The sequence below is a fragment of the Saimiri boliviensis genome, chromosome Y, assembly GCF_048565385.1.
Source record: "Saimiri boliviensis isolate mSaiBol1 chromosome Y, mSaiBol1.pri, whole genome shotgun sequence".
NCBI classification, from domain to species: domain Eukaryota; kingdom Metazoa; phylum Chordata; class Mammalia; order Primates; family Cebidae; genus Saimiri; species Saimiri boliviensis.
In genome coordinates this window covers 17,354,177-17,381,716 of record NC_133471.1, presented here as the reverse complement: position 1 = coordinate 17,381,716, position 27,540 = coordinate 17,354,177, and the positions used below count along the sequence as shown (strand labels likewise).

The following is a 27,540-nucleotide window of genomic DNA, read 5'->3' as shown; positions in this document are numbered from 1 at the left end:
TTGGAACTTAGAGAGTGGCCCTCTCCTTCTAACTCACTCGGTTACAACACTGTCTCACTGGCAGTATTATGCAGGTGATCTTTGCCTGCTGCCATGACAATATTCAGAATACCAAATAGAAACTTCAGAAAAGGTTTTTAAAAATAAACAAAAAATTATATAATCAATTACATATATTCAGTTTATGTTTACTTTGGAGAAAAATTCGTATATGATGGTTTTAAGGGTTACCTTCTGATAGGGGACCATGTCTCCCAAATACTGCTTTTAGCATCTTTTCATTGGCTTCTCTAGTGAGCCCACCAATGAAAAGCCTGCCAGGGCGATCTGCTTCCATAATTTTGCTGTAAATGGTAAGAAATAAATCTACATTTAGATAACAATAAAAAGGTAAAAAGATTAAATTGTATTACATCCTGTGTAGAAAACTGATGTGAAATTCCCTTAAAGAGACTCACCTCTTCTAATGTACCTTACTTCCTATATGAAAAAACCTGTAACATAAAAAGAGCAAAAGTGGGAATGGCATCATGGATTAACGGTGCATTTCACTGCATACCTGAGAAAAACTCTTAAGGAAAACTAGATAAGAGAAGCAATTCTAATTTTACAAAGTGGAAATACACAGGATTCCCCAATTTAAATAGCTTTATTTGTAAACCATTTATTTATGAAGTACAATTTTTCTTAAGAGTAAGTTTTCCACTGCCAATTTGCACTGCTCCCTGCAGCCTCCTCCATCCAGCCTCAAGTGATCCCGTCATGTCTCAGCTGCCCAAGCAGATGGGACTACAGTGGCCTGCTACCAGAGCTGCTGTGTGTCTGTGTGCGTGTGTTTGTGTGTGTGCAGAAGTGTGAGCAGGGCTGCGTGTGTGTGCAGAGGTGTGTGTTGCTACCAGAGCTGGGTAGGTGTGTCTGTGTGTGTGCGCATGCGTGTGTGTGTATGCAGGGGTGTGTGCATGTGCAGGGGTGTGTGTGTGTGTGTGTGTGTGTGTGTCTTTCAACAGACCACGGTTGTACCATGCTGACCAACTTTGAAACTTCTTGGATGAAGTGATATGCCAGCATGGGGCTACCAAAGTGCCATCACTTTTCAAGGGTGAACTGCCACGCAAAACCTGATATTTAGATAAATGATTAAACTGAGCCCTTAAACTGCATACTGTCTTGGGGGAGAACCTTTTAAATATTGTACAAACTTTTAATGATTTGAAATATACACTAACTAGGTCGGGTATCCACAAACTCTGGCTTTCGGCCATAAACATCTTTGGCCTTTCAAGGACCAGGCCACAAAACGAGGGGTGAGGCACTCTAAGTCTCTGAGCCCCACCTCTGCTGGGATGGGTAGAGGCTAGGAGCAGTACTCTGGCCTACGCATGTGAAAATCTCAGTGGCAATCTCCTTATGAGAATGTAACGTCTGAGAATGACGTGAGGTGCCACAGCTGCATGACACCGTCCTCCCTGCCACCCCACTACCCCACCCTGCGCTCCACCCAGACCCGTTGCAGCCAAAACTGCTCCATCACGCTGTTCCGAGCAGAAGCCCCACCCTACCCCGTGCCCCATGCTCAGCTGCCGCCTCTCACTCGCCGCCTTCTTCTCCCCTACCAACCCCTAGTCTGTGGAAAAGCTGCCTTCCTTTTAACCCGGTCCCTGGTGCCAGAATGGCAACAGATTAAACGACCCCCATTATGTTACTCAGGCTAGCCTCCAACTCGTGACCTCAAGTCATTCTCACACCTTCACTTCCGAAAATGTTGGGATTACAGGAGTACGTCAGTTTGCCAGGTCAATACAAAACCTTAAGCACATCTATTGCTTCCGTTTTCGCCTATCTACCGCCATTGATCTCCTTTGCAAACATTTCTTCCATTTAAATTATCGCCGGTACCAGAGATACAGGAAACGTCTTTCAAATCCTGTCATGGAAGGAGGGAGACAATTACAGGTTTAAAAGAGGCAAATTTAAACTGATTATTCATGCTTCCAGACTTCTACAAACGCGAAAGTCACGCAATTTATGCCAACATTAGCATGCTACGTCCTGTCAAGAAAATCTGACATTTGAAACGTGCTAACTAAAAGTACAAGCTTTTGTTGTTTCCCTAATCACACTGCGTAAGTACACTGCCTGCGTATTTGAGTTATGACCACACTGACAGAGAAAAACCGTTTCAATAAAACGTGCACAGGAAAACAATGGCGCCCGAGGTCCCTCTCCCACAAGCTGCCCCCACATCGGACACGTCCAACAGTAAAAGGAAGAATCCTCAAGAAACATCCGTGAGTTTAACAAAGCCGAGTTTCTCACGGGCGCTAAGGACGAGCCCGCTCTACCGTCTCCTCCCATATTTCAACGCCCGCACACTGAAAACCCCAGCCACTTTCATTGACAACGTCCGAACGCCTGGCGAGACCAACCTGAGCAGAGAAACAGAAATTACAGCTGCTTCTCAGCAGGACAAACATCCTCTGGGTCACCGGGCCCTCAGGCTGCTTGCATCTGGCACTGGAAGCCTCTAGCCCCGGGCGCCGACTGAGACGCCCAGAAACGGACTGGGCGGGAAAGAAAGATTCTCCCGGCGCCCTACGGAAGTAGCCGAAACAGCCTCTGTCTGCAGCCAATCAGTGCGACGGTGAGTGGCGGTCTTCCGGGTGGGGGGGGCGTGGCCGCATCCGGGTGTCTTGCAGCTCCACCCTCCTCGGGCGAGCGGTGGGTGACTAGCTGGCGGAGTTTCCACCCAGTGGCTCCGGGTTTACACGCAGGCCAGGCGGGCAGCCGGCCCTGTGGAATTTTGGGCGTGGAAGTCCGACGGCCTAACTGCCATCATGAATGTGGCAGGCGGTTGACCCACAGCGAACACATGAAACGTCTCACTTCCTTAGGCAGGCCAGGCAGATGGTCCTGAATGTTGCAGATCCAGAGGAGAGGGAGAGGGACCAGCGCTGGCTGCTGGGGCAAGGGTGGCAGCGGAGGAGGCTTGGGGGAAGTGGGGCGGGGCAGGAGCATGGGAGGAAAACCGCCTGGAACCTTGCTGGGGTGGACTTTGTCTGCACTCTTGGCAGGTCTAGGCGAATACAGACCCCGAGTGCCATGCTTCCTCCCTAAGGATGCTGCACTCCCGGGAGCATTCCTCTGGTGCTGGGTCCTAGGCACACCGGAGGCCAGCTGCCAGGGTCACCCGTGGATGGACTGTGTACACGATGTTCTGTGCGCACACAAGACACCTCATTGCCGACCCAGAGGTTCCCGCCAGCGGCAACAGCGGCATGCACCGCTGCCGTCAGGGCTTGCAGGTCCAGGGCCTGCCCTGTGTCTTCCGGGCTGCTGGGCATAGCTGATCCCGCTGGGGCCCAGGGCCCCAAGGTGCATGCGTGGGACGGCAGCCCGGTGGCGCATCCCAGGAGCCCTGGGTCCACGTAGCTTTAGCAATGGATGCTCAGCAGGGTGAGGCCCACGGGTTTTTCAAGGACTGGTCCACACTGTGTAGGGGTTCCCTGGCGTGTGTTGAGCAGCAGAAGCAGGTGTCTGTGGGAGGCCGGAGGAGGGCATTGTGTTCAACCTGGAGGCAGGAAAGGGTGACTAGTGCACACAGCCGGGGGTTTGGGGAGCCGGCCTTGTGGAGGAAGGTGGTGCTTCTGGTGGACGATGTAATGGCGGTGGTGGCGAAGGAAAAGGCCGACATGCGGTAGCAGGAGGTGGACCAGGGGGCACATTGTGTCTGTCCCTGACCCCAGCACTCCTGGGCCAGATACAGACTCGCTGAAGCCACTGGACTTGGATATGGGCTCCGGGCATTGTGGACCAGAGCCGTATCCTTGCAACTGCCCATTTGGGATGGCTGGCATCACAGGATGAGCTCAGGTTTCCCAAGGCAGACTTTCGTGGAGCCAGGCCAGAGGTGCTAGAGTTAAGGCAGAAGGCAGGGATGGGTAAAGGGAGGGGAGCCAATGCCAGCTTATGATAGCTTTGATTAATTGGACTTTTTGTTGCTGCTGCTGTTGTAGTTCCACATGAAATTTAGAATAAGATTCTTGCTAATTTTGTGAAGAATGACTGGCAGTTTGATAGCAATAGCATTGAATTATTGGATCTTCTACCCATTCAATATTCTGTTTGCTGTGTGTTTGTCCTAAAAGACTTAATCTTTTGATGTTTATTTTGTTGAGTTTATCCTGAAGAAATGTTTGATTTTTTCAATAGATTTTACTGTTTTAGATTTTTGCTTTTGCTTCTGTTTATGCAGCGATCACATTTATTGATTTGCATATGTAGACCCAACCCCAACTTTTCATTTCAGGAATAAAGCCTAGTGTGATTGTGGGGTACTAGCTTCTTGATCCAATGTGGATTCTAGTTTGATGACATTTTGTTGAGGAATTATGCATCTGTGCCTATGAGACATACTTGGCCAGAAGCTTCTGCTTCTTATTCCCCTTCCCCTTCCCCTTCTTCTCTTTCTTTCTTTCTTTCTTTCTTTCTTTCTTTCTTTCTTTCTTTCTTTCTTCTTTCTTTCTTTTTCTTTCTTTCTTTCTTTCTTTCTTTTTTGTTGTGTCTCTGCCAGATTTTGATATCAGTCTGATCATGGCTTCATAGAGTAAGAGATGAAAAAGCCCACTTCCTTCAATTTATTGAATAATTATAATAGCATTGAAATGAGTTTGTTGTACATCTGGCAAAATTAGGCTATGAATCCATGTGTTCCAGATTTTCTTTCTAATCATTGGTAAGTTTGTTTTTACCTAAACAGTTTCAGACATAGATACTGGCCTATGACCTAGGCAGATTTTCAGTTTCATTCTGATTTAGTCTTGGGAGATGATGTGCTTCTGGGAATTTATCTGTTTCCTCTATATTTTGTAACATGTGTAGTACAATGATCATGGAGTTTTTTATAGTGCTCTCTGGAGATTTTTTGTATTTCTGTGGGATCAGTCATAATCCTGCCTATGTTGTTTTGATTGTGCTTTTTTGGTCTTCTTTTCCTTTTTTCTTTTTTTTTTTTTTTTTTTTTTTTTTCAGACAAAGTTTTTCTGTGTCACCCAGGCTAAAGTACAGTGACATGACCTTGGATCACTGACACCTCCACTGAGGAAAGGTGTTCTCTTTCTGGGTCCACAACAGGGAGTATATTTAAGGGCAAGAGCTTCCCAGTGCTATGCCTCCCTCCCATCTCCATTGGGGAGATTTAATGGTCTCTATTTTAATTTTCTCAGACGTGGGAAGAGTCAAAATCAGTTCACTCTAGCAGAAGTTCTAAGGAACTCCCTTCATTGGCCAGGATTCTTGGAGAAGGAGTGAGTTCCTCCCAGGTGGAAAGTTGCCTTCTTCCATATGCCTTTGGATGCCATGTTTTGGGTCCACTTCCACAAACACTCCCTTCATGGAAGCCTTCTTTCTCTCTCCTGGATTTCTCCTCTGGAGTCCTCTTCCACACTTTCTCATGGAAGGATATCTTCCTCTCCTAAACTCCACGTCTCTCTCCAAGCTGCTTTCTTCTTCTGGATTTCACCTTTCTGGACTCTTTCACTCAGTGTGAGGAGAGTTTTTCTTCACTGGCTTTCCTCCTTCTGGGAACGCTTCTCACTCACTGAGAAGCGGCTCAGTGCAAAGCGGCTTTTCTTTCTCTCATTCAATGTGAGAGTTAGCTGTTTCAGTCTCTCTTTTTTCTCCTTTTCCTCTTTCCATACCTAAGTAAATTACTTTTCTGCAAAAACTTTTTTGAGTCCAGTATTTACTATAGGACTAAACTGTGCCCTCCGTGCTTTCCTCTCTCATTCTTGAGAGAACAAAAGACCCACAATCTATAACATTCTCTTGGGGGAGCTGTGCCTCACTGGCACCCCCAAAACCCTGTCACACCAGCACCCAGCCTCAAGCAATTTTCATGCCTCAGCCTCGTGAGTAGCTGGGATCACAGGCATGCACTAGTATGCCTAGGTAATTTTTGCGTTTTTAGTAAAGACAGGAATTTACCATGTAGACTAGGCTGGTCTCAAACTCCTGACCACAAGTGATCCACACAAATCTACTTCACGAAAACTGGGATTACAGAGGTAAGTCACCATGCCCAGCCCCCAGCTTTTTTGTTAATTTAGATAGCATTCTCTTTATTTATTTTATTTATAGATTTTTACATCTCAATTTTATTAAGTTATTCTTTAGTTTTAGTTATTTTCTTCTGTTAGTTTGAGAGTTGGTTCCCCCTTCCTCCCACTTCTAGTTGCAAAGTTTGATTATGTATCTGAGATTTTTCTAACTTGTTCATGAATGCTTTTTAGGATTATACACTTTCCACTTAACCATGATTTGGTTCCATCTCAGAGATTTGGAAAATTTTTTTCAATTTTCATTTATTTCAAAGAATTATTTCTAACAGTCTTTTCTCTTTCAAATCTATACTTTTGTGAGTAAATTATTTCTACTATTAGAAGAATACTTGTTCCTCAGTGTCAAAAAAAAGAACTAGCACTCAGACAAGATCTTTCTGAGCAAAGCAATTTTACTTCCCTCACAAAGGTTACTTCTTGAAATCCTGATTGTCATCAGAACGCCATGCAATAAACAATGAAAAGCAGGTCTTTATCTCTGACATATTGAGTCCTTACTGCTGTCTCCTACCTCCATTGACTGAAGCTGGACCCCAAAATCTACACTGATCCCCACTGGCTAAAAACTTAAAACTTTCCTGAATGAGTAAACACGTGATGGAGAACAAAAGAAGAAAGAAAGTTGTTTATGAAAATCTAGAAAAATAATAATGTTCCCACATAAGGAAGTGGTGTAGGCTGCAAGCTGGGTAACCCCCGTGCATGTTTGGACATATCTAAGCAGCTTACAGGTGAGAACAGGTATCTTGGTTAATGTACAAAGACATAGAATGTACTTATTTTCTTACTATTTTTAAAAGCTACATAGAGATTAACAAAGATTTATAAGCAAAAAACAAGGAAGTTTGTTTTTAAAATAAATGATTATTTCCAGCACTTGTTATTTATACTTTAAAAAAAAATTAAAAATTTGAAGAAAAGCTTTCTTACTTTTCACACCACAGACGTTGGAGTTGACCACTTCCCAGTGCCTGGGCCCTGACAGCTCTCTGGAACTGGAAACATGGCTGTGATGGACAACTGATAATCTGGGAAATGTTGCTCTCACCGAAATTTCCACTTTGATCACACCAATATAATTAGAACAGATCTTTGTAGAGAAAACCTCAAATGTGGATGAAGAAAAGATGTAGACACTAAGGCTGATGAGGGAGTAAGCTAAAAGGTAGGTGTGTGTGCGTGTGTGTGTGTGTGTAAAACGACAATTACAACACTACTCATCATTGTAGAAATGTAAATCAAACCCAAAATGAGATACCATCTCCAATAATCCAAAATAGCTAGTATTATAAAGTCAAAATACAACAGATACTGGTGAGGTTGTGGCTTGGTGGGGATGTCAAATAGTTCAACTATTGTGGGAAGCAGTTTGGTGATTATTCAAAGACCTAAAATTAGAACTACCGGTAAAGCCAGAATTCCATTAGTGAGTATATACTCAAGGAAATATAAATTTTTCTAGGATAAAGACAAGCAAACATATATTCACACAGAACTGTTCAGAATTGCAAAGATATGGAATCAACCTAAATGCTCAACAATGACAATCTGGATAAAGAACATATGGTACATTTATGACATTGAATACTATGCAGTCATCAAGAAAACAATATGATGTTCTTTGCAGGACCATTAATAAATCTGAAGGCCACTATCTTTCACAAAGTGACGCAGGCACAGAAAGACAAAATACTTCATATTTTCCCTTATCATTGGGAGCTAAATAATGAGAACACATGGACATATAAAGGAAAACAACAGACAGTGCTCCTATTGGAGGGGGGAGACTGAAAGAAGGAAGAGTCTCAAGAAAAACAGCTAGTGGGCACTAGGCTCGATACCTGGGTGATAAAATAATCTGTCCAACAATCTTCCCTCACATGAGTTTACTTACATAACAAACCTGCATATGTACCCTTGAACCTACAATAAAGTTAAATTTTAAAAGTTTGAAAGGAAAAATAAATAATTCTCTATTAAAAAATAGGTCTCTTAATTGGCCTTTTTCTAAAGAAGACATGCAAATCAAAACCACAACGAGACATCACCTCATCCCTGTTAGAATGGTCATCATTTTAAAAATGAAAAGAACAAATGGAAGAAACTAAATTCCTTCTTTGAGGAAAGAAAACCTTCACACTCTGTGGGTGACAATATAAACTAGTATGCTCATTATGCATCACTACACCTCTTATACTCCATAAACAATTTGGAGCTTTTTCTAGAGTTAAAAATAGAATTAATGTACTATTCAGAAATTCCACTTTTGGGTGTATATCAAGAGAAATTTAATCCACTATGTTAAAGAGGTATATTCACACTCACGTTTATTTCAGAATTATTCAAAGTAGCCAAGATATGGAATAAACTTCAGTGTCTATCAGTGAATGAAGCCGTAAGAAAAATGTTGTACATATATATAATGGAATAGTATTCAGCTATAAAAAATAGTGGAATTCTTCTCTGCAGCAACAGGTATAAACCTGCAGGACATAAGGTTGAAGGAATCACTTCAGACACAGAAAGACAAATACCACATGGTCTCATCTTTAAGAGAAAGCTGAGAGAGGGAGAGGGAGAGAGAGAGAGAGAGAGAGAGAGAGAGAGAGAGAGAGAGAGAGAGAGAGAGAGAGGGACAGGGAGACAGAGACAGAGACAGAGACAGAGACAGAGACAGAGACAGAGACAGAGACTTGGGTTTGAGTTTCAAGTGCAGTGGAGGGTCATCAGGGCGTTCAACCTGTAGGAACACACTCAGGAGAAGAAACCATCTATGCTGAGTGACAGAGGCAGTGCTGAGTGCCTGCTTGGTGGGGCAGTCAGGTGGGGGCCTTGGGAGAGGCTGCTAGGCCAAAAAGACAGAGGTGTCTCAGTCCTGCAGGGAAATAGGCCCTGCCATCTCCCCAGTGATTAGCTCTGGCCAGAAACCCTCACCTGGACATGGGCATCTCTGGCGGATGGTTGCTTATGGCCAAATTCTCATAGAGACATTCTTAAGGGTCCTGGCTCTGTTCCTGCTGCAGCTTCATTTTTTGTCTGTGGAGAAGATACCCCCTGCCATCAAATGTATCCATAGGGTTGTAGGATGCCAGTAATTCAGGAGTTATAAATAAATTATTTTTAGGCAGCTAGTAAGGGTAAAACTTTTCTGTACAAATTTCCTTTAATAAAAATTAGCCCAAATCATTTCTTCACTAACAGAAAGCAGCCTGAAACCTCAGGTATCAATATGCAGACTAGGAGCTTTTATGTATAAATGCCAACAGCTGTATCTTAGAAGCCAGGTACATTCAATATGTTGTCTTCTTTTCTATCCTTGTTGTCATGACACGTGCTGGTATCGTGGCTGCCACCACGTAAAACTGTATATAGGTATGTTGCTTTCCAGTTGAAGGCTGCATTTGCACAACAAAAAACTAGGGTGGTGTGGCCATTTTGCAGGCTATGTAAATGGCACACCTTGTCAAACCAGTCCCCTCAGCCCTGTATCAATCAATCATCACCTCCTGCAGCCTCTGTGTAAAATTGATCTCATTATGCCACAAACTGGAGACCCTCTCTTGGATGACCTGCCTTCCCAGCATGAGGAATATTTTCTCTCTTCTTTTTTTGTTTACTGAACTGTCTACTCCTGAACCCACTCCTCCTGTGTGTCTATGTCCTGAACTCTTTCTTGACTGTCACAAAGAACCAGAAATATAACCCAGACAAAAAAAGCCATTTCACCAGGCCTCTGCCACCAAAGTTGGCAGTCCCCCAGATGCTTCACTCATGCCTTAGGGGCTAGGAAGCAGCTATAATATTCAGGCACACCAGTGTTCCCCGCTTACTCCCTCATCAGCCTTAGTGTCTACATCTTTTCTTCATCCACATTTGAGGTTTTCTCTACAAAGATCTGTTCTAATTATATTGGTGTGATCAAAGTGGAAATTTCGGTGAGAGCAACATTTCCCAGATTATCAGTTGTCCATCACAGCCATGTTTCCAGTTCCAGAGAGCTGTCAGGGCCCAGGCACTGGGAAGTGGTCAACTCCAACGTCTGTGGTGTGAAAAGTAAGAAAGCTTTTCTTCAAATTTTTAATTTTTTTTTAAAGTATAAATAACAAGTGCTGGAAATAATCATTTATTTTAAAAACAAACTTCCTTGTTTTTTGCTTATAAATCTTTGTTAATCTCTATGTAGCTTTTAAAAATAGTAAGAAAATAAGTACATTCTATGTCTTTGTACATTAACCAAGATACCTGTTCTCACCTGTAAGCTGCTTAGATATGTCCAAACATGCACAGGGGTTACCCAGCTTGCAGCCTACACCACTTCCTTATGTGGGAACATTATTATTTTTCTAGATTTTCATAAACAACTTTCTTTCTTCTTTTGTTCTCCATCACGTGTTTACTCATTCAGGAAAGTTTTAAGTTTTTAGCCAGTGGGGATCAGTGTAGATTTTGGGGTCCAGCTTCAGTCAATGGAGGTAGGAGACAGCAGTAAGGACTCAATATGTCAGAGATAAAGACCTGCTTTTCATTGTTTATTGCATGGCGTTCTGATGACAATCAGGATTTCAAGAAGTAACCTTTGTGAGGGAAGTAAAATTGCTTTGCTCAGAAAGATCTTGTCTGAGTGCTAGTTCTTTTTTTTGACACTGAGGAACAAGTATTCTTCTAATAGTAGAAATAATTTACTCACAAAAGTATAGATTTGAAAGAGAAAAGACTGTTAGAAATAATTCTTTGAAATAAATGAAAATTGAAAAAAATTTTCCAAATCTCTGAGATGGAACCAAATCATGGTTAAGTGGAAAGTGTATAATCCTAAAAAGCATTCATGAACAAGTTAGAAAAATCTCAGATACATAATCAAACTTTGCAACTAGAAGTGGGAGGAAGGGGGAACCAACTCTCAAACTAACAGAAGAAAATAACTAAAACTAAAGAATAACTTAATAAAATTGAGATGTAAAAATCTATAAATAAAATAAATAAAGAGAATGCTATCTAAATTAACAAAAAAGCTGGGGGCTGGGCATGGTGACTTACCTCTGTAATCCCAGTTTTCGTGAAGTAGATTTGTGTGGATCACTTGTGGTCAGGAGTTTGAGACCAGCCTAGTCTACATGGTAAATTCCTGTCTTTACTAAAAACGCAAAAATTACCTAGGCATACTAGTGCATGCCTGTGATCCCAGCTACTCACGAGGCTGAGGCATGAAAATTGCTTGAGGCTGGGTGCTGGTGTGACAGGGTTTTGGGGGTGCCAGTGAGGCACAGCTCCCCCAAGAGAATGTTATAGATTGTGGGTCTTTTGTTCTCTCAAGAATGAGAGAGGAAAGCACGGAGGGCACAGTTTAGTCCTATAGTAAATACTGGACTCAAAAAAGTTTTTGCAGAAAAGTAATTTACTTAGGTATGGAAAGAGGAAAAGGAGAAAAAAGAGAGACTGAAACAGCTAACTCTCACATTGAATGAGAGAAAGAAAAGCCGCTTTGCACTGAGCCGCTTCTCAGTGAGTGAGAAGCGTTCCCAGAAGGAGGAAAGCCAGTGAAGAAAAACTCTCCTCACACTGAGTGAAAGAGTCCAGAAAGGTGAAATCCAGAAGAAGAAAGCAGCTTGGAGAGAGACGTGGAGTTTAGGAGAGGAAGATATCCTTCCATGAGAAAGTGTGGAAGAGGACTCCAGAGGAGAAATCCAGGAGAGAGAAAGAAGGCTTCCATGAAGGGAGTGTTTGTGGAAGTGGACCCAAAACATGGCATCCAAAGGCATATGGAAGAAGGCAACTTTCCACCTGGGAGGAACTCACTCCTTCTCCAAGAATCCTGGCCAATGAAGGGAGTTCCTTAGAACTTCTGCTAGAGTGAACTGATTTTGACTCTTCCCACGTCTGAGAAAATTAAAATAGAGACCATTAAATCTCCCCAATGGAGATGGGAGGGAGGCATAGCACTGGGAAGCTCTTGCCCTTAAATATACTCCCTGTTGTGGACCCAGAAAGAGAACACCTTTCCTCAGTGGAGGTGTCAGTGATCCAAGGTCATGTCACTGTACTTTAGCCTGGGTGACACAGAAAAACTTTGTCTGAAAAAAAAAAAAAAAAAAAAAAAAAGAAAAAAGGAAAAGAAGACCAAAAAAGCACAATCAAAACAACATAGGCAGGATTATGACTGATCCCACAGAAATACAAAAAATCTCCAGAGAGCACTATAAAAAACTCCATGATCATTGTACTACACATGTTACAAAATATAGAGGAAACAGATAAATTCCCAGAAGCACATCATCTCCCAAGACTAAATCAGAATGAAACTGAAAATCTGCCTAGGTCATAGGCCAGTATCTATGTCTGAAACTGTTTAGGTAAAAACAAACTTACCAATGATTAGAAAGAAAATCTGGAACACATGGATTCATAGCCTAATTTTGCCAGATGTACAACAAACTCATTTCAATGCTATTATAATTATTCAATAAATTGAAGGAAGTGGGCTTTTTCATCTCTTACTCTATGAAGCCATGATCAGACTGATATCAAAATCTGGCAGAGACACAACAAAAAAGAAAGAAAGAAAGAAAGAAAGAAAAAGAAAGAAAGAAGAAAGAAAGAAAGAAAGAAAGAAAGAAAGAAAGAAAGAAAGAAAGAAAGAGAAGAAGGGGAAGGGGAAGGGGAATAAGAAGCAGAAGCTTCTGGCCAAGTATGTCTCATAGGCACAGATGCATAATTCCTCAACAAAATGTCATCAAACTAGAATCCACATTGGATCAAGAAGCTAGTACCCCACAATCACACTAGGCTTTATTCCTGAAATGAAAAGTTGGGGTTGGGTCTACATATGCAAATCAATAAATGTGATCGCTGCATAAACAGAAGCAAAAGCAAAAATCTAAAACAGTAAAATCTATTGAAAAAATCAAACATTTCTTCAGGATAAACTCAACAAAATAAACATCAAAAGATTAAGTCTTTTAGGACAAACACACAGCAAACAGAATATTGAATGGGTAGAAGATCCAATAATTCAATGCTATTGCTATCAAACTGCCAGTCATTCTTCACAAAATTAGCAAGAATCTTATTCTAAATTTCATGTGGAACTACAACAGCAGCAGCAACAAAAAGTCCAATTAATCAAAGCTATCATAAGCTGGCATTGGCTCCCCTCCCTTTACCCATCCCTGCCTTCTGCCTTAACTCTAGCACCTCTGGCCTGGCTCCACGAAAGTCTGCCTTGGGAAACCTGAGCTCATCCTGTGATGCCAGCCATCCCAAATGGGCAGTTGCAAGGATACGGCTCTGGTCCACAATGCCCGGAGCCCATATCCAAGTCCAGTGGCTTCAGCGAGTCTGTATCTGGCCCAGGAGTGCTGGGGTCAGGGACAGACACAATGTGCCCCCTGGTCCACCTCCTGCTACCGCATGTCGGCCTTTTCCTTCGCCACCACCGCCATTACATCGTCCACCAGAAGCACCACCTTCCTCCACAAGGCCGGCTCCCCAAACCCCCGGCTGTGTGCACTAGTCACCCTTTCCTGCCTCCAGGTTGAACACAATGCCCTCCTCCGGCCTCCCACAGACACCTGCTTCTGCTGCTCAACACACGCCAGGGAACCCCTACACAGTGTGGACCAGTCCTTGAAAAACCCGTGGGCCTCACCCTGCTGAGCATCCATTGCTAAAGCTACGTGGACCCAGGGCTCCTGGGATGCGCCACCGGGCTGCCGTCCCACGCATGCACCTTGGGGCCCTGGGCCCCAGCGGGATCAGCTATGCCCAGCAGCCCGGAAGACACAGGGCAGGCCCTGGACCTGCAAGCCCTGACGGCAGCGGTGCATGCCGCTGTTGCCGCTGGCGGGAACCTCTGGGTCGGCAATGAGGTGTCTTGTGTGCGCACAGAACATCGTGTACACAGTCCATCCACGGGTGACCCTGGCAGCTGGCCTCCGGTGTGCCTAGGACCCAGCACCAGAGGAATGCTCCCGGGAGTGCAGCATCCTTAGGGAGGAAGCATGGCACTCGGGGTCTGTATTCGCCTAGACCTGCCAAGAGTGCAGACAAAGTCCACCCCAGCAAGGTTCCAGGCGGTTTTCCTCCCATGCTCCTGCCCCGCCCCACTTCCCCCAAGCCTCCTCCGCTGCCGCCCTTGCCCCAGCAGCCAGCGCTGGTCCCTCTCCCTCTCCTCTGGATCTGCAACATTCAGGACCATCTGCCTGGCCTGCCTAAGGAAGTGAGACGTTTCATGTGTTCGCTGTGGGTCAACCGCCTGCCACATTCATGATGGCAGTTAGGCCGTCGGACTTCCACGCCCAAAATTCCACAGGGCCGGCTGCCCGCCTGGCCTGCGTGTAAACCCGGAGCCACTGGGTGGAAACTCCGCCAGCTAGTCACCCACCGCTCGCCCGAGGAGGGTGGAGCTGCAAGACACCCGGATGCGGCCACGCCCCCCCCACCCGGAAGACCGCCACTCACCGTCGCACTGATTGGCTGCAGACAGAGGCTGTTTCGGCTACTTCCGTAGGGCGCCGGGAGAATCTTTCTTTCCCGCCCAGTCCGTTTCTGGGCGTCTCAGTCGGCGCCCGGGGCTAGAGGCTTCCAGTGCCAGATGCAAGCAGCCTGAGGGCCCGGTGACCCAGAGGATGTTTGTCCTGCTGAGAAGCAGCTGTAATTTCTGTTTCTCTGCTCAGGTTGGTCTCGCCAGGCGTTCGGACGTTGTCAATGAAAGTGGCTGGGGTTTTCAGTGTGCGGGCGTTGAAATATGGGAGGAGACGGTAGAGCGGGCTCGTCCTTAGCGCCCGTGAGAAACTCGGCTTTGTTAAACTCACGGATGTTTCTTGAGGATTCTTCCTTTTACTGTTGGACGTGTCCGATGTGGGGGCAGCTTGTGGGAGAGGGACCTCGGGCGCCATTGTTTTCCTGTGCACGTTTTATTGAAACGGTTTTTCTCTGTCAGTGTGGTCATAACTCAAATACGCAGGCAGTGTACTTACGCAGTGTGATTAGGGAAACAACAAAAGCTTGTACTTTTAGTTAGCACGTTTCAAATGTCAGATTTTCTTGACAGGACGTAGCATGCTAATGTTGGCATAAATTGCGTGACTTTCGCGTTTGTAGAAGTCTGGAAGCATGAATAATCAGTTTAAATTTGCCTCTTTTAAACCTGTAATTGTCTCCCTCCTTCCATGACAGGATTTGAAAGACGTTTCCTGTATCTCTGGTACCGGCGATAATTTAAATGGAAGAAATGTTTGCAAAGGAGATCAATGGCGGTAGATAGGCGAAAACGGAAGCAATAGATGTGCTTAAGGTTTTGTATTGACCTGGCAAACTGACGTACTCCTGTAATCCCAACATTTTCGGAAGTGAAGGTGTGAGAATGACTTGAGGTCACGAGTTGGAGGCTAGCCTGAGTAACATAATGGGGGTCGTTTAATCTGTTGCCATTCTGGCACCAGGGACCGGGTTAAAAGGAAGGCAGCTTTTCCACAGACTAGGGGTTGGTAGGGGAGAAGAAGGCGGCGAGTGAGAGGCGGCAGCTGAGCATGGGGCACGGGGTAGGGTGGGGCTTCTGCTCGGAACAGCGTGATGGAGCAGTTTTGGCTGCAACGGGTCTGGGTGGAGCGCAGGGTGGGGTAGTGGGGTGGCAGGGAGGACGGTGTCATGCAGCTGTGGCACCTCACGTCATTCTCAGACGTTACATTCTCATAAGGAGATTGCCACTGAGATTTTCACATGCGTAGGCCAGAGTACTGCTCCTAGCCTCTACCCATCCCAGCAGAGGTGGGGCTCAGAGACTTAGAGTGCCTCACCCCTCGTTTTGTGGCCTGGTCCTTGAAAGGCCAAAGATGTTTATGGCCGAAAGCCAGAGTTTGTGGATACCCGACCTAGTTAGTGTATATTTCAAATCATTAAAAGTTTGTACAATATTTAAAAGGTTCTCCCCCAAGACAGTATGCAGTTTAAGGGCTCAGTTTAATCATTTATCTAAATATCAGGTTTTGCGTGGCAGTTCACCCTTGAAAAGTGATGGCACTTTGGTAGCCCCATGCTGGCATATCACTTCATCCAAGAAGTTTCAAAGTTGGTCAGCATGGTACAACCGTGGTCTGTTGAAAGACACACACACACACACACACACACACACACCCCTGCACATGCACACACCCCTGCATACACACACACGCATGCGCACACACACAGACACACCTACCCAGCTCTGGTAGCAACACACACCTCTGCACACACACGCAGCCCTGCTCACACTTCTGCACACACACAAACACACGCACACAGACACACAGCAGCTCTGGTAGCAGGCCACTGTAGTCCCATCTGCTTGGGCAGCTGAGACATGACGGGATCACTTGAGGCTGGATGGAGGAGGCTGCAGGGAGCAGTGCAAATTGGCAGTGGAAAACTTACTCTTAAGAAAAATTGTACTTCATAAATAAATGGTTTACAAATAAAGCTATTTAAATTGGGGAATCCTGTGTATTTCCACTTTGTAAAATTAGAATTGCTTCTCTTATCTAGTTTTCCTTAAGAGTTTTTCTCAGGTATGCAGTGAAATGCACCGTTAATCCATGATGCCATTCCCACTTTTGCTCTTTTTATGTTACAGGTTTTTTCATATAGGAAGTAAGGTACATTAGAAGAGGTGAGTCTCTTTAAGGGAATTTCACATCAGTTTTCTACACAGGATGTAATACAATTTAATCTTTTTACCTTTTTATTGTTATCTAAATGTAGATTTATTTCTTACCATTTACAGCAAAATTATGGAAGCAGATCGCCCTGGCAGGCTTTTCATTGGTGGGCTCACTAGAGAAGCCAATGAAAAGATGCTAAAAGCAGTATTTGGGAGACATGGTCCCCTATCAGAAGGTAACCCTTAAAACCATCATATACGAATTTTTCTCCAAAGTAAACATAAACTGAATATATGTAATTGATTATATAATTTTTTGTTTATTTTTAAAAACCTTTTCTGAAGTTTCTATTTGGTATTCTGAATATTGTCATGGCAGCAGGCAAAGATCACCTGCATAATACTGCCAGTGAGACAGTGTTGTAACCGAGTGAGTTAGAAGGAGAGGGCCACTCTCTAAGTTCCAAATTAAGAGTCCTTTATTTGCCAGTGACTGAGAGTCATGCCATCCTTGGAATCTCTAAGCCCTGACAAAGGGGCTTAATTTCCCTTTGTACCTTGATTTAGGTAGGGGAGGGGGATCCTAGCTGAAGTGGAATTTTACATAAGCAGAACAAGCAAGTTAGATAAGGAAGCTGGTAACCAGGGGGCAGGAGGTTCCCAGGATGGTTGGTTGCTAAGGATACTTGCATACAAACATGGAGGGAGGTAGCAGGGGCAACTTTCCATACACTGGGTCACGGAGGAGGGTACTGACAGTAGCAGGTAGACTTGCCAAGCAGGACGTGGTTACAGTGGTTACAGGTACTGGGAACAGTGTGAACCACTCTTAAGCATTCAAAGCTTTGAATGCAGCGTGACCCAGGAATGCACCTGGAGGGGGCTGAGGCAGGGAGGGAGAAGCTAAATGAAGCATGTCAGGCTCACAGCTAAGATGGAGTCAGTTAGGTCAACACAAGCTAGCTTATTATGATACAAGCAAAAGTAAATTTGTTTGGTGGTGGGGAATGAAATGGAATGAAATAAGCTGTCTGTAGGGGTGACGTAGTGTTAAGAATCATAGTAAGGATGTGAAGTGCAATTTGCTTGTTTATTGATGTAACATTCGGATAGCTAGTACTATTGAAAGTCTGTTGTATAAATGAAAAGGTTTTCATATATTTTAGTTCTTTTGTTGAAATATCGAAGCGGGAAGTGCAGAGGCTTTGCGTTTGTTGCTTTTGAGAACCTTGCAGATGCTGAGCATGCTACCAGAGATTTGAATGGAAAGGTAAGTTTGCCTTACTAGTGCTATTCTAACTCTGTTCTTCAATTAACAGCATCTCTAGGTCTTTTTAGTACTAGAACACTTTGAAAATAGTATAATGACATATGAATGGACATGGTTTAGCGATCCTCTTACTTGGACATATAAACGCAAGTGTAGTTGGAAGGACATTGGAATGAACATTATGTAAATTAACCTTATGGTAATCCAATTTCTGTGTTTTTATTTCAATATTAGTGTTAATATGTATTCAAAGCTTTTGAACAGCTTTGAAACTTAGAAGGAACTCTCATGGAAATGAGAAAAATAAGTCATGGTTATCAAATGGCTATTAATGGAGTTACATCCAATTCATAGTAAAACGTCTATAGCACAGAGAAACTGTGGATAGACATCTAGACAGACTCACAGGAAGGAACAATCCTCTCCCATTTTCTGAAAATACATTCTTGAGAAAGTTCGTTTAAACACTTTTCCATTTAAGGAAGTGTTAAGTACTTGGAAATAGAAAGTAATACAAGAACATGGAAGTTGGATAACAGAACAAGTAACTGTTCAGGTTTGCCTCATCCTTGCACCCGTCTCCTAAGAAGATTATTTTTTCTCCTATAACCAGTGTGACATGCATACCTAGTTACTAGGTAACATGCATACTTCCTTATTAATTTTTCCAGTGTGTTCTAGGACTTGCTTTGATCCAAACAATAGTATCTTGTCCTATGGAGTGTTAAATTCTAGAGACTGTGTATTTGTTACAGCTTTAACCTTTTATGCAATTCTCTTTCCTACTGAATTCCATTATGTTGCCGTCAAGATCATTCCATTGGAGATGCCCTGGAGCTTTTTTCTTGATAACATTATCCCAATCTGTTTTTTGTTCCTGCTATACTTGATGCCATCCTCAATGTGTTTTTCTGAACCACTTGAGTATTGTTCTGCCATGTAAACGTTGCACAAATCGCAATTTATCCTTTAAGAACAACTTAGATTTTCTATTTTTTTTTTTTTTTTTTTACTCAGTGTCTATTATAGGAATTTTGTGCTCACCTTACCATGTATCAATCAGTTGATCATTAAATTGTCTCTAGTGCATTTTTAATTTTTCGAGTTGATTTTATTTGTCTTCTTTCTATCTCATTTCCTGGTACACAGCAAACAGTGCGTTTTTATGCACCCTTATCCTGTCAAATTATAAGGTGTGGTACAAGCTGATAGTTGATTGGTTCATGGTTTCATGCTAGGTATGGAGACACTTTTGACTTATGTATATAATGTTTGGCCATTTTCCCCCAGTTGTTGTGCTGAAGAAGGGTTAATTTGTGCAGATGTCTTTTCCAAATTGCCTTGTCTCACATACTTTATTATGGAAAAATTAAAATAAATGTTATATGCAGATAAGTGTTAAGAAGGGAAATAAAGAAGGTACTTAGCGTTTTCAGGGGGAGCTTACAGTTTAAGAAATTGTGGCTGACTTTGGAACACTAGGAAGGAAGCAACCATGCGCAAAACTGGGGAAACTATTCTGGGCCAAGAAATAACACAAGACATCTCAAGATAGGAAGAACTGCTTACTTGTCTGCAACAGGTCTTGGACGGGATTTAAGATCCTTTCCCAAATAACAAAAGCCATGTAATGTTTAAACAGAGTTTTTAGCAGAGCTGTTTTCAAACATTACTTTGGCCTACAGAAAAGATTAAACTGAAGAAAGTTATTGTGAATTTAATTAGGAGATTAAACCATTTCTGAGAAATAACATGAAGTACTACATTAAGAGTCTTTTTTTAGGGATGCCTCTAGGCAAGATAAGAAATGAGTAAGACAGAAAATATGAAAGAGACCAAACGGGGATCACATTTATTGAAAGAGAACTAGAGTAGATACAGAACTGTAAATCATATTTGGACATTTTATGTGATACACAGCAGCAGGTTCAAGAATCAATTCCTAATGAACAATGTGACTAATCACTTTGAATAAATAACCTTATGATTTCAGATGACACAGTCTTTCGTATCGCTTCAAGACACTGGAACTTTTAAATATGTGATGTGAATGCAAAGATGAAGCAGATTATATATTGTAAAAAAGAGATGGGCCACATTTTCCCATACAATGTGTGATGGCTTAACTTTTTTAGGTGTTATTTTTAATACTGGAGGCCTTTTCAAGAAATTGAATAACGGAATCGGTGTTCATTTCTTAACAGAATGCATGGTCTCAGAGATTGCTGCAGGTTTTGCAATGTTCTCAGCGTGGGCATTTCAACAAAAAGAAAGTTTGTTAAGGAGAAAACATCTAGAACGTAAATACAGTTGATGTAAAAATGTCTGTAAAATAGCATTAGTTGAAGTGTGGCAGCGTTGCTGATGGTATGCTTAATACTTTTAGTTTTTGGATGGAAAAGCAATAAAAGTAGAACAAGCCAAGAAACCGTTTTTTCAAAGTGCTGGCAGGCAGAGAACACTGCGTTTTTCAGGAAAGAGAAGACCCACAAGAAAACAGAGATCTGCAAGAGGAAGGAGTGGACAGACAAGAGGTTGGCATCTCTCACATAGAGCACGCTTGGGTAAAGTTTTAAAATGTAAAGTTGGAAGCATAGGACTGAAAGAAAGCTTGAAATTATAGAAATTTCTCAAATTTTTTCATATTTTTATGAACAGAAAATAACTAACTGTGAATAAGCAACATGATTTGTAAGTACTAAAACTGTATAATGATCAAGGTCTGAAACTCATTTTAAAATCTTAATTGCTTTGCATTGAAATAAGAAAAATTTCAAAGTGAATTGAGTTTATGAATCTTGATTACATGTTCTTCACAGATTTTCTGCTGAACATGTTTCCATTTATTATTCTTTAGAGTTTCTTACTTTGAATCTCAGAATTTCATATAAGTTGTATTATCAAAATACCATGAAGCCTTGAAATCCTTCCAGTGTGATATCAGTAACTTGAGTATTTGAGGACTGATTTTAACGATATTTGTTTGTTTCTCTCTCTCTCTCTCTCTCTCTCTCTCTCTGTGTGTGTGTGTGTCTCTCTCTCTCTCTCTCTGTGTGTGTGTGTGTGTGTGTGTGTGTGTGTGTGTGTGTAAACATGTATACAAACGAAAACCAGTTCACTTTTGATACGGAGAATTTGTAAATAGGTCTGCCATAAAGTATTCTTCATTCATGGAGTATAGCACTTCCGTTTCTTAAAAGATTCTGTGACTCAGAAATGTCGAAACTTTGGCTTCACAAATTCATATGTATCTTTCTTTGCTGGAGGAATAGCTTCTGAAAATGGTATTTAAGATTGATTTACTCAGTAGGACAGAGGGATTAATTTCTACTTAAAATAATGACCAAGTATTAAGAAAATTCCTATTGGTTAACTTGTATTATCTATTACGCAACCATCAAAAATCTAACATTTAGTTTGGAATTTTAATCGCTAGCTATGTACTTTATGGGAACTATATTTTCTAAATTTGAAATTGCAGTGATTGGCTCATTTTAAGAGGCAGAACTTCTTGTCTTTTTTGATTGCAATTAATCTTGAAGATGAAGATTAATAATACTCTGCCATGTATGAAAATGCATATATTCTTACATTTGACTCCACCAAGATCTCACATTTTTGTAGATATGTAAAAAATTTTATCATTTAATACATGATTCTTTCAATTTTACATTTTGTAACAGAGTACCAGTGAAGTTAGGTATCTACTGATTTCAAAATGCACAAGTCAGCAGATTTTCATTAAAAGTTTAGCCAGTAAACACATCATGTGGAAGACTGATGTCTAATAAGCTGCACATGATGAGTATATTAATAGAGACTGTTTTCTATTTTGAAAGGGGCATAATGATGTAACTAGCACTTTAATAGTACTACTTATTGCTAGGAGAAGAATTCTTTGCCATCATTAGAAAACCTGCACTGGAACATTTTAATTTTTCGACGTTTAAGATAGGGCCAACTGCTTCAAGACCAAGGAGAACATTTCGTTGTAAATATAGCATGCAGCCGTTCGAGGGTTGCAGTATTTGTGTGAGTGAGATGCACTGAACAACATGGGTAAATTGACTTTCTTGAGCTGAGAAAGCACCAACGGGTAACCTTTACAATCAGTGAAGACTTTGACGGTTTTACGTGTTTTGCCTGTGTCATTAATAGTTGTAGGCAATTCATATGAGAAAGAAAATAACGACTAATAGTTATTAGCCATTAACCGTGAACTTTTACCTAAGTGTTAGTGTATGTCTTAAGTTTGTAAGAACTGGCCTTGTAAGAATCAAGAGATAATTCAGAACCAAAGAAGTATTCTAAGTGTCTTGAATTTCTGGTGACTTAGGGAAAGAAGAATTGAGTCACTGAAGAAATATCTTGCAACAGGTATCTTAGAGAACAAATAATAGTGTTTCAGATTTCCTGCTGTTTACATAATGTTTCATCATGTTAAATTTACAGGTCCCACATCAAGTGAAAGAGATAATTGTGGCGGTTCTTCACGCGGAAAGTCAGTCTTTTCCTGCAGGTGTGACCATATGTCACGAAAAGATAATCCTTATGCAAGTAAGAATAGGTAAAGGAAAAATGAAAAACTAGTTTATTGTTGTTTTAGTGATGAAATTCATGTAAGAAAATGGAAAATTTTTAGGACAGCAATTAATTGGCATTTATTACATGCTGTTGTGCAATCTCCGTCTAGTTCCAAAACCTTTTCATGGCTCCAAACTACAAGTCTCTTAACCAGTTAAGCAGTCCCTTTCATTTTGTCTTTTCTCTCAGCTGCTAATAACCACCACTCTGTTTTGTTTGTGAACTGACCTGTTCTGTATACCTCACGTTAATGGGCTTGATCAATGTCTACTCCACTTTTATATCTGTTTTCTTTCTGCCTGATGTCCTGAAGTTTCATTCACATCATAGCACTTCACTTTTTACATAAGCTGTTAACCCATTCTTTTGTTTGAGTGTTTCCTCTACACTGTTTTGATGCACACATGTTTATTTGAGTACAGTTACTGAATTCTTGTTATGTATGAGTGATAACTTTTGGTGTTTATTATTATGTTTTTTCCATTTTTGAGGCCCCACCACATTTCTTCTTAGTAGCTGCATCATTTTCTAATCCAATGAGTATTGATTCAGGGTTCCAGTTTATCTCCATCCACTCACACTCTTGATATTTCTAAGATTTTAAAATGTATAGCCATTTAAGTATGGCTGAAATATTTTATTTCACTTGGGGTTTGAAATGTATTTTCTGAATAACTAATTGTGAGTACCAGATCCACTTGTCTTTTGGGTATTTTCATATTGTGTTTGGAGAAGTGCCTAGGCCTTTATATATATCTGGCCTTTATTTCATTTAAGCTGTAAATAAGTTAGGTTTTTGATACTAGACATTGACAACTTAAAATTTCTTTCTTCAACTTATGCAATCAGAAGTAATCGAAGTTTCCGAGACAACGTGGAACATGCTTCGATGCGTACACACTATGCATACCCTGATGATGATCGTTCCAGACAGGATACACATTTCACTAGAGGTTATAGGTATTACAACATTTTTTGGTTTTGTCCAATAGATTTCTTAAATAGTTCATTCTGACATTGTCAAATCTTTTTTGTTTTTTCTTTTTTTTTAATTTAGTGATCATGATGGCTACAGAAGGCACCGTGGTAGAGATCGTTCTGAACAACGTAGTAGAAGTTCTAACAGAGAATCATATCAGACTTACAGTAAGGCTCCAAGTTTGATTTTTAAAGTACAGAATTATGTTGAGTAGACCAGATTTTTCAAAAGGGAAAGTATAAAGGAAAAATGTAACATGTTTAAATACTGAGAGTTTTGAACTGTGGAAAGCTTAGGGAAGTGTACGAAGCTTAGAGCCTCCGTAAATTGTCAGAAAGTGTGACTGGCATTTAATTCAGAATATAATTCCTTAAGCTTGAAAATACTATTCTTACACATCTTTTAAATAAAACCTTTTGAGCAATGCAGAAATAAATACTATCCTGTGAATAAAGACAGATGAGTGCAAGTATTTCCAAATAGTACTTTATCTGATTCATGCTTTAGTGATGCCAGTAAAAATGTTTAACTGTATTTCAACATAAGTTCTATGATTTTATTAACCCTGCAGGGACCTCTCGTGGTGCAGTACCTGCACAAAGGCCTAGGAAGACTTACGGTGGAAGCAGTTGCCCTGATTACAACAATACACGAGATGGATATGGCAGAAGTCGGGACAAGTACTCAAGGGGCCATGGTGATTTCTCTTCCAGTGATCATGAGCATTGTGGCAGAAAAGAACCAATGTGTCCACCCTCTGTGGAGACAGTGGACCGTGCTTCTCCTGAAGCACATCGTAGCTCAAGACACGGGACATCTACGGGGAATGACGGGGGAAGACGATCTGAAAAAGGAGACTGAAGGTGACACTAAAAATCATGATTATTTCATGTCAAAACTTGCTGTTGAATGGAAAATTAATATGTTGTTTCTGCATTATTACCTGAGTACCACTATACGAAATAGGCTGTTTTTCGGGGGAGAGGGAGATACTCATTTCCTCCATGAATATTTTTGAGGTATTAAGATAAAAACTCATTTTTTGAAAGTAATTTTACAACTGGTAGTGCTAATCGAACTGAAAACTATTCTGCTTTCATGTAATGTCCGTTTAAAAATTTTCAGAATAAAATGTTACATGTAATATCAAATGCCTGATTTCATTGCTACACAGGCTTAAAAGCAAATTATATAGGAATGTAAACTGTAGTGTTGACAATTTCATTCATTTTTTTGCCCGTAAGTTGATAGAAAAATAGACATCTTTTAAGTTCCCATTGGAATCTGTACACATTTCCTATCTGAGCTGTGTTTCTTTAGTTTATACCTATATTCCCACCACTTTGGGAGGCCTAAAAAGATGCGTGTACCTAGCAGGTCAGGAGACTGAATCCATCCTGGCTTGCAGGGTGAAAGCCAGTCTCTAATAAAAATACAGAAAATCAGCCAGGTATGGTGGCACATGGCTGTAGTCACAGCTACTCTGGAGGCTGTGTCAGGAGAAGTGCTTGAACCCAGGAGGCGGACATTGCAGTGAGCTAGGATTGCACAACTGCACTCCAGCCTGGGTGGCAGAGTGAGAATGTGTCTCAAAAAAAAAAAAAAAAAAAAAAAAAAGGAGCAGTTTGGCCAGGGAAGGTGGCTCACTCCTGTAATCCCAACATTGGAGAGATCACAAGGTCAATTTTCAGGTCTTCAGAAAGACTACTGAACTAAACTCAAACTAAAAGGTTTGTCCTTAAAGGTATATTAAAGCACAAAGGAAATCATTAGGTTTACTTGTTGCTAAAGTTTAAGGTACCCAGAACGTTCTCCTTGTAGCATTCTGTGACTAAAGGGGACAAAGGTTATGAAAAAATATTTTCCACCTTAATCAAAAGTGAACCAACTAAGTTTTCTAACTGCACAGCTTAATGACATTAATTGTTCCTAATTAGTGGAAAATGAATTTCTTTCAGGAACTTACATTAATTATTTCTTGAAATGTTTGACAATGGTTTTAAGTAAGTGTTTAGCAATATGTTCTCACAAATAGGTATGATCTGGAAGGGCTGGGGTTTTGTGAAGTTATTTTTATTTTATGTATTTATGTATTTATTTATTTTGTGATGGAGACTAGCCTTGTCATCTAAGCTAGGTTGCGGTGGCTTGAACTTAATTCACTGCAACCTCCACCTACTGGGTTGAAGCTATTTTTCTTCCTCAGCATCCTAAGTAACTGGGATTTCAGGTGTCTCCCAGCACAGCTGGCTAATATTTTGTAATTTTTATACAAACAGCATTTGACGCTCATGGCCAAGGTGGTCTTCAAATCAGGATCCACCCTTTTCTGCCTCTCCAAGTGCTATTAATACAGGCATAAGCCACCATGCACAGCATATCAGATTTCCACTATGCTCAGCCTATCAGATTTAATTTAGTATGGATAGGAATGCTTTAAAAGTCATCCCTTCGGGACAGTGAGGTGTATAATACATCAGCATAAAGATTCAGAGTGCAGATTGCTTAAACATCTGAGATATTATCGAGTAATCAAAATAAAATGGGTGGTGGAGAAATGTGATGATGCTATCAGATAAAAATGTTCGGACCCAAGTAAGTAAACCAATTAATTTACTTGATCATACTACCTAAAGAAATGGAATATATAAAGATTAAACATCTAATTAATGGATTAATATATAAAGATATAAATAACTATTAAAATATGTAAGAATGCTTACCTGAGTGTTCTATAGTTTTCCATTGAAACAAAACTTTTATAATCCATAGTGTTTAGAAGTAACAAGCTAATCTACAGAAGGAAGTATTTTCATGAGAAAATTTTGACAAGATTTATTTCTTTAGGGTAAAAAAGGCCAAATAATTTTAGAAAAGGTACCATTTTTGAGTTTTGGGTGGGTTATTCATGTTGTGATGTTACATGTTGATTCACATATGAAGTAGAATTTTGAATATTAAATAAAAAGATAAAACTCCCTAGTCGTGTGTCTTCACAGTGGCAATTCAAGATCTAGTGTCTTTTCAGGTGTGATAACTCAGGTCTTTAATCCCAGCATTTTGCGAGGCTGAGACAGGCATTGCGCTTCACCTGAGGCATTTGAGACAAAGGCTGGGCAACATGGAGAAATAGAGTCTCTATGGAATAGCCAAAACCGGCTGCATTTAACTGTGCATCAGTGTACTTTTTGCTTTTTGGGATGCTAAGGCAGGAGGATAGCTTAAAGATGTGAGGGCCAGTCTGCAGTGAGCTTGCAAGCTGGCTCCACTGCATTTTATTTTTGGAGACAGAGTGAGTCACGGTTTTAAGAAAAATTGTCTATGATATTCTGACCCTGAGAGTAGTTTTCCTAAATTACCTCCGTGTGGAATTCATTCATAAGAATTTAATACAATGGGAAAAAGAAAATAAGCTGTGAGATACAATCTCAGCTCACTGCAACCTCTGCCTCTCAGGTTTAATTGATTCTCCTGCCTCAGCCAGTGAAATGTGGTGAGGTGCAGCTGCTCGGGCCTGTAGTCCCAGCACGTTGGGAGGCTGAGTCAGGTGGTTTACTTGAGGTCAGGAGTTTGAGGCCAGTGGGGCCCCCATGGTAAAACCCTGTCTCTACTAAAAATACACCCATTAGAGGCAGGGTGCGTCTGCTGATGCCTGTGGTCCCAGCACTTTGGGAGTCTGAGGGAGACAGATCATGAGGTCAGTTGTTGTACACCAGCCTGGCCACCATTGTGAAACCCTGTTTTTACTAAAAATACAAACAATTAGCTGGGCATGATGGACTGAGCCTGTAGTTCCAGCTACTCAGGAGGCCATGGCAGGAGAATCGCTTGAACGTGGGATGTGGAGAGGTTGCGGTGAGCCGAGACTGGGCCAGTGCACTCCAGCCTGGTTGACAGAGCCAGACTCTTTGTCTCAAACAAACAAATGAAAAAAGTTAATTGCCTGAATTCATTCTCA

At 41.5% G+C, this 27,540-nt stretch overlaps 2 protein-coding genes across 2 annotated transcripts in view; both read left to right on the top strand.

Moving 5' to 3' along the window:
* Positions 1-27,540, top strand: part of LOC141582964 (uncharacterized) — an 815,156-nt gene that overhangs the window by 146,726 nt on the left and 640,890 nt on the right. The gene's annotated exons all lie outside the window — the stretch shown is intronic.
* On the top strand, positions 16,880-24,443 carry LOC141583034 (RNA-binding motif protein, Y chromosome, family 1 member B-like). The gene is made up of 7 exons (XM_074392454.1): positions 16,880-16,985; positions 17,916-18,019; positions 20,406-20,553; positions 22,472-22,586; positions 23,453-23,563; positions 23,661-23,749; positions 24,154-24,443. The coding sequence occupies exons 1-7, from the start codon at positions 16,880-16,882 to the stop codon at positions 24,441-24,443; spliced, it is 963 nt and encodes a 320-aa protein (XP_074248555.1).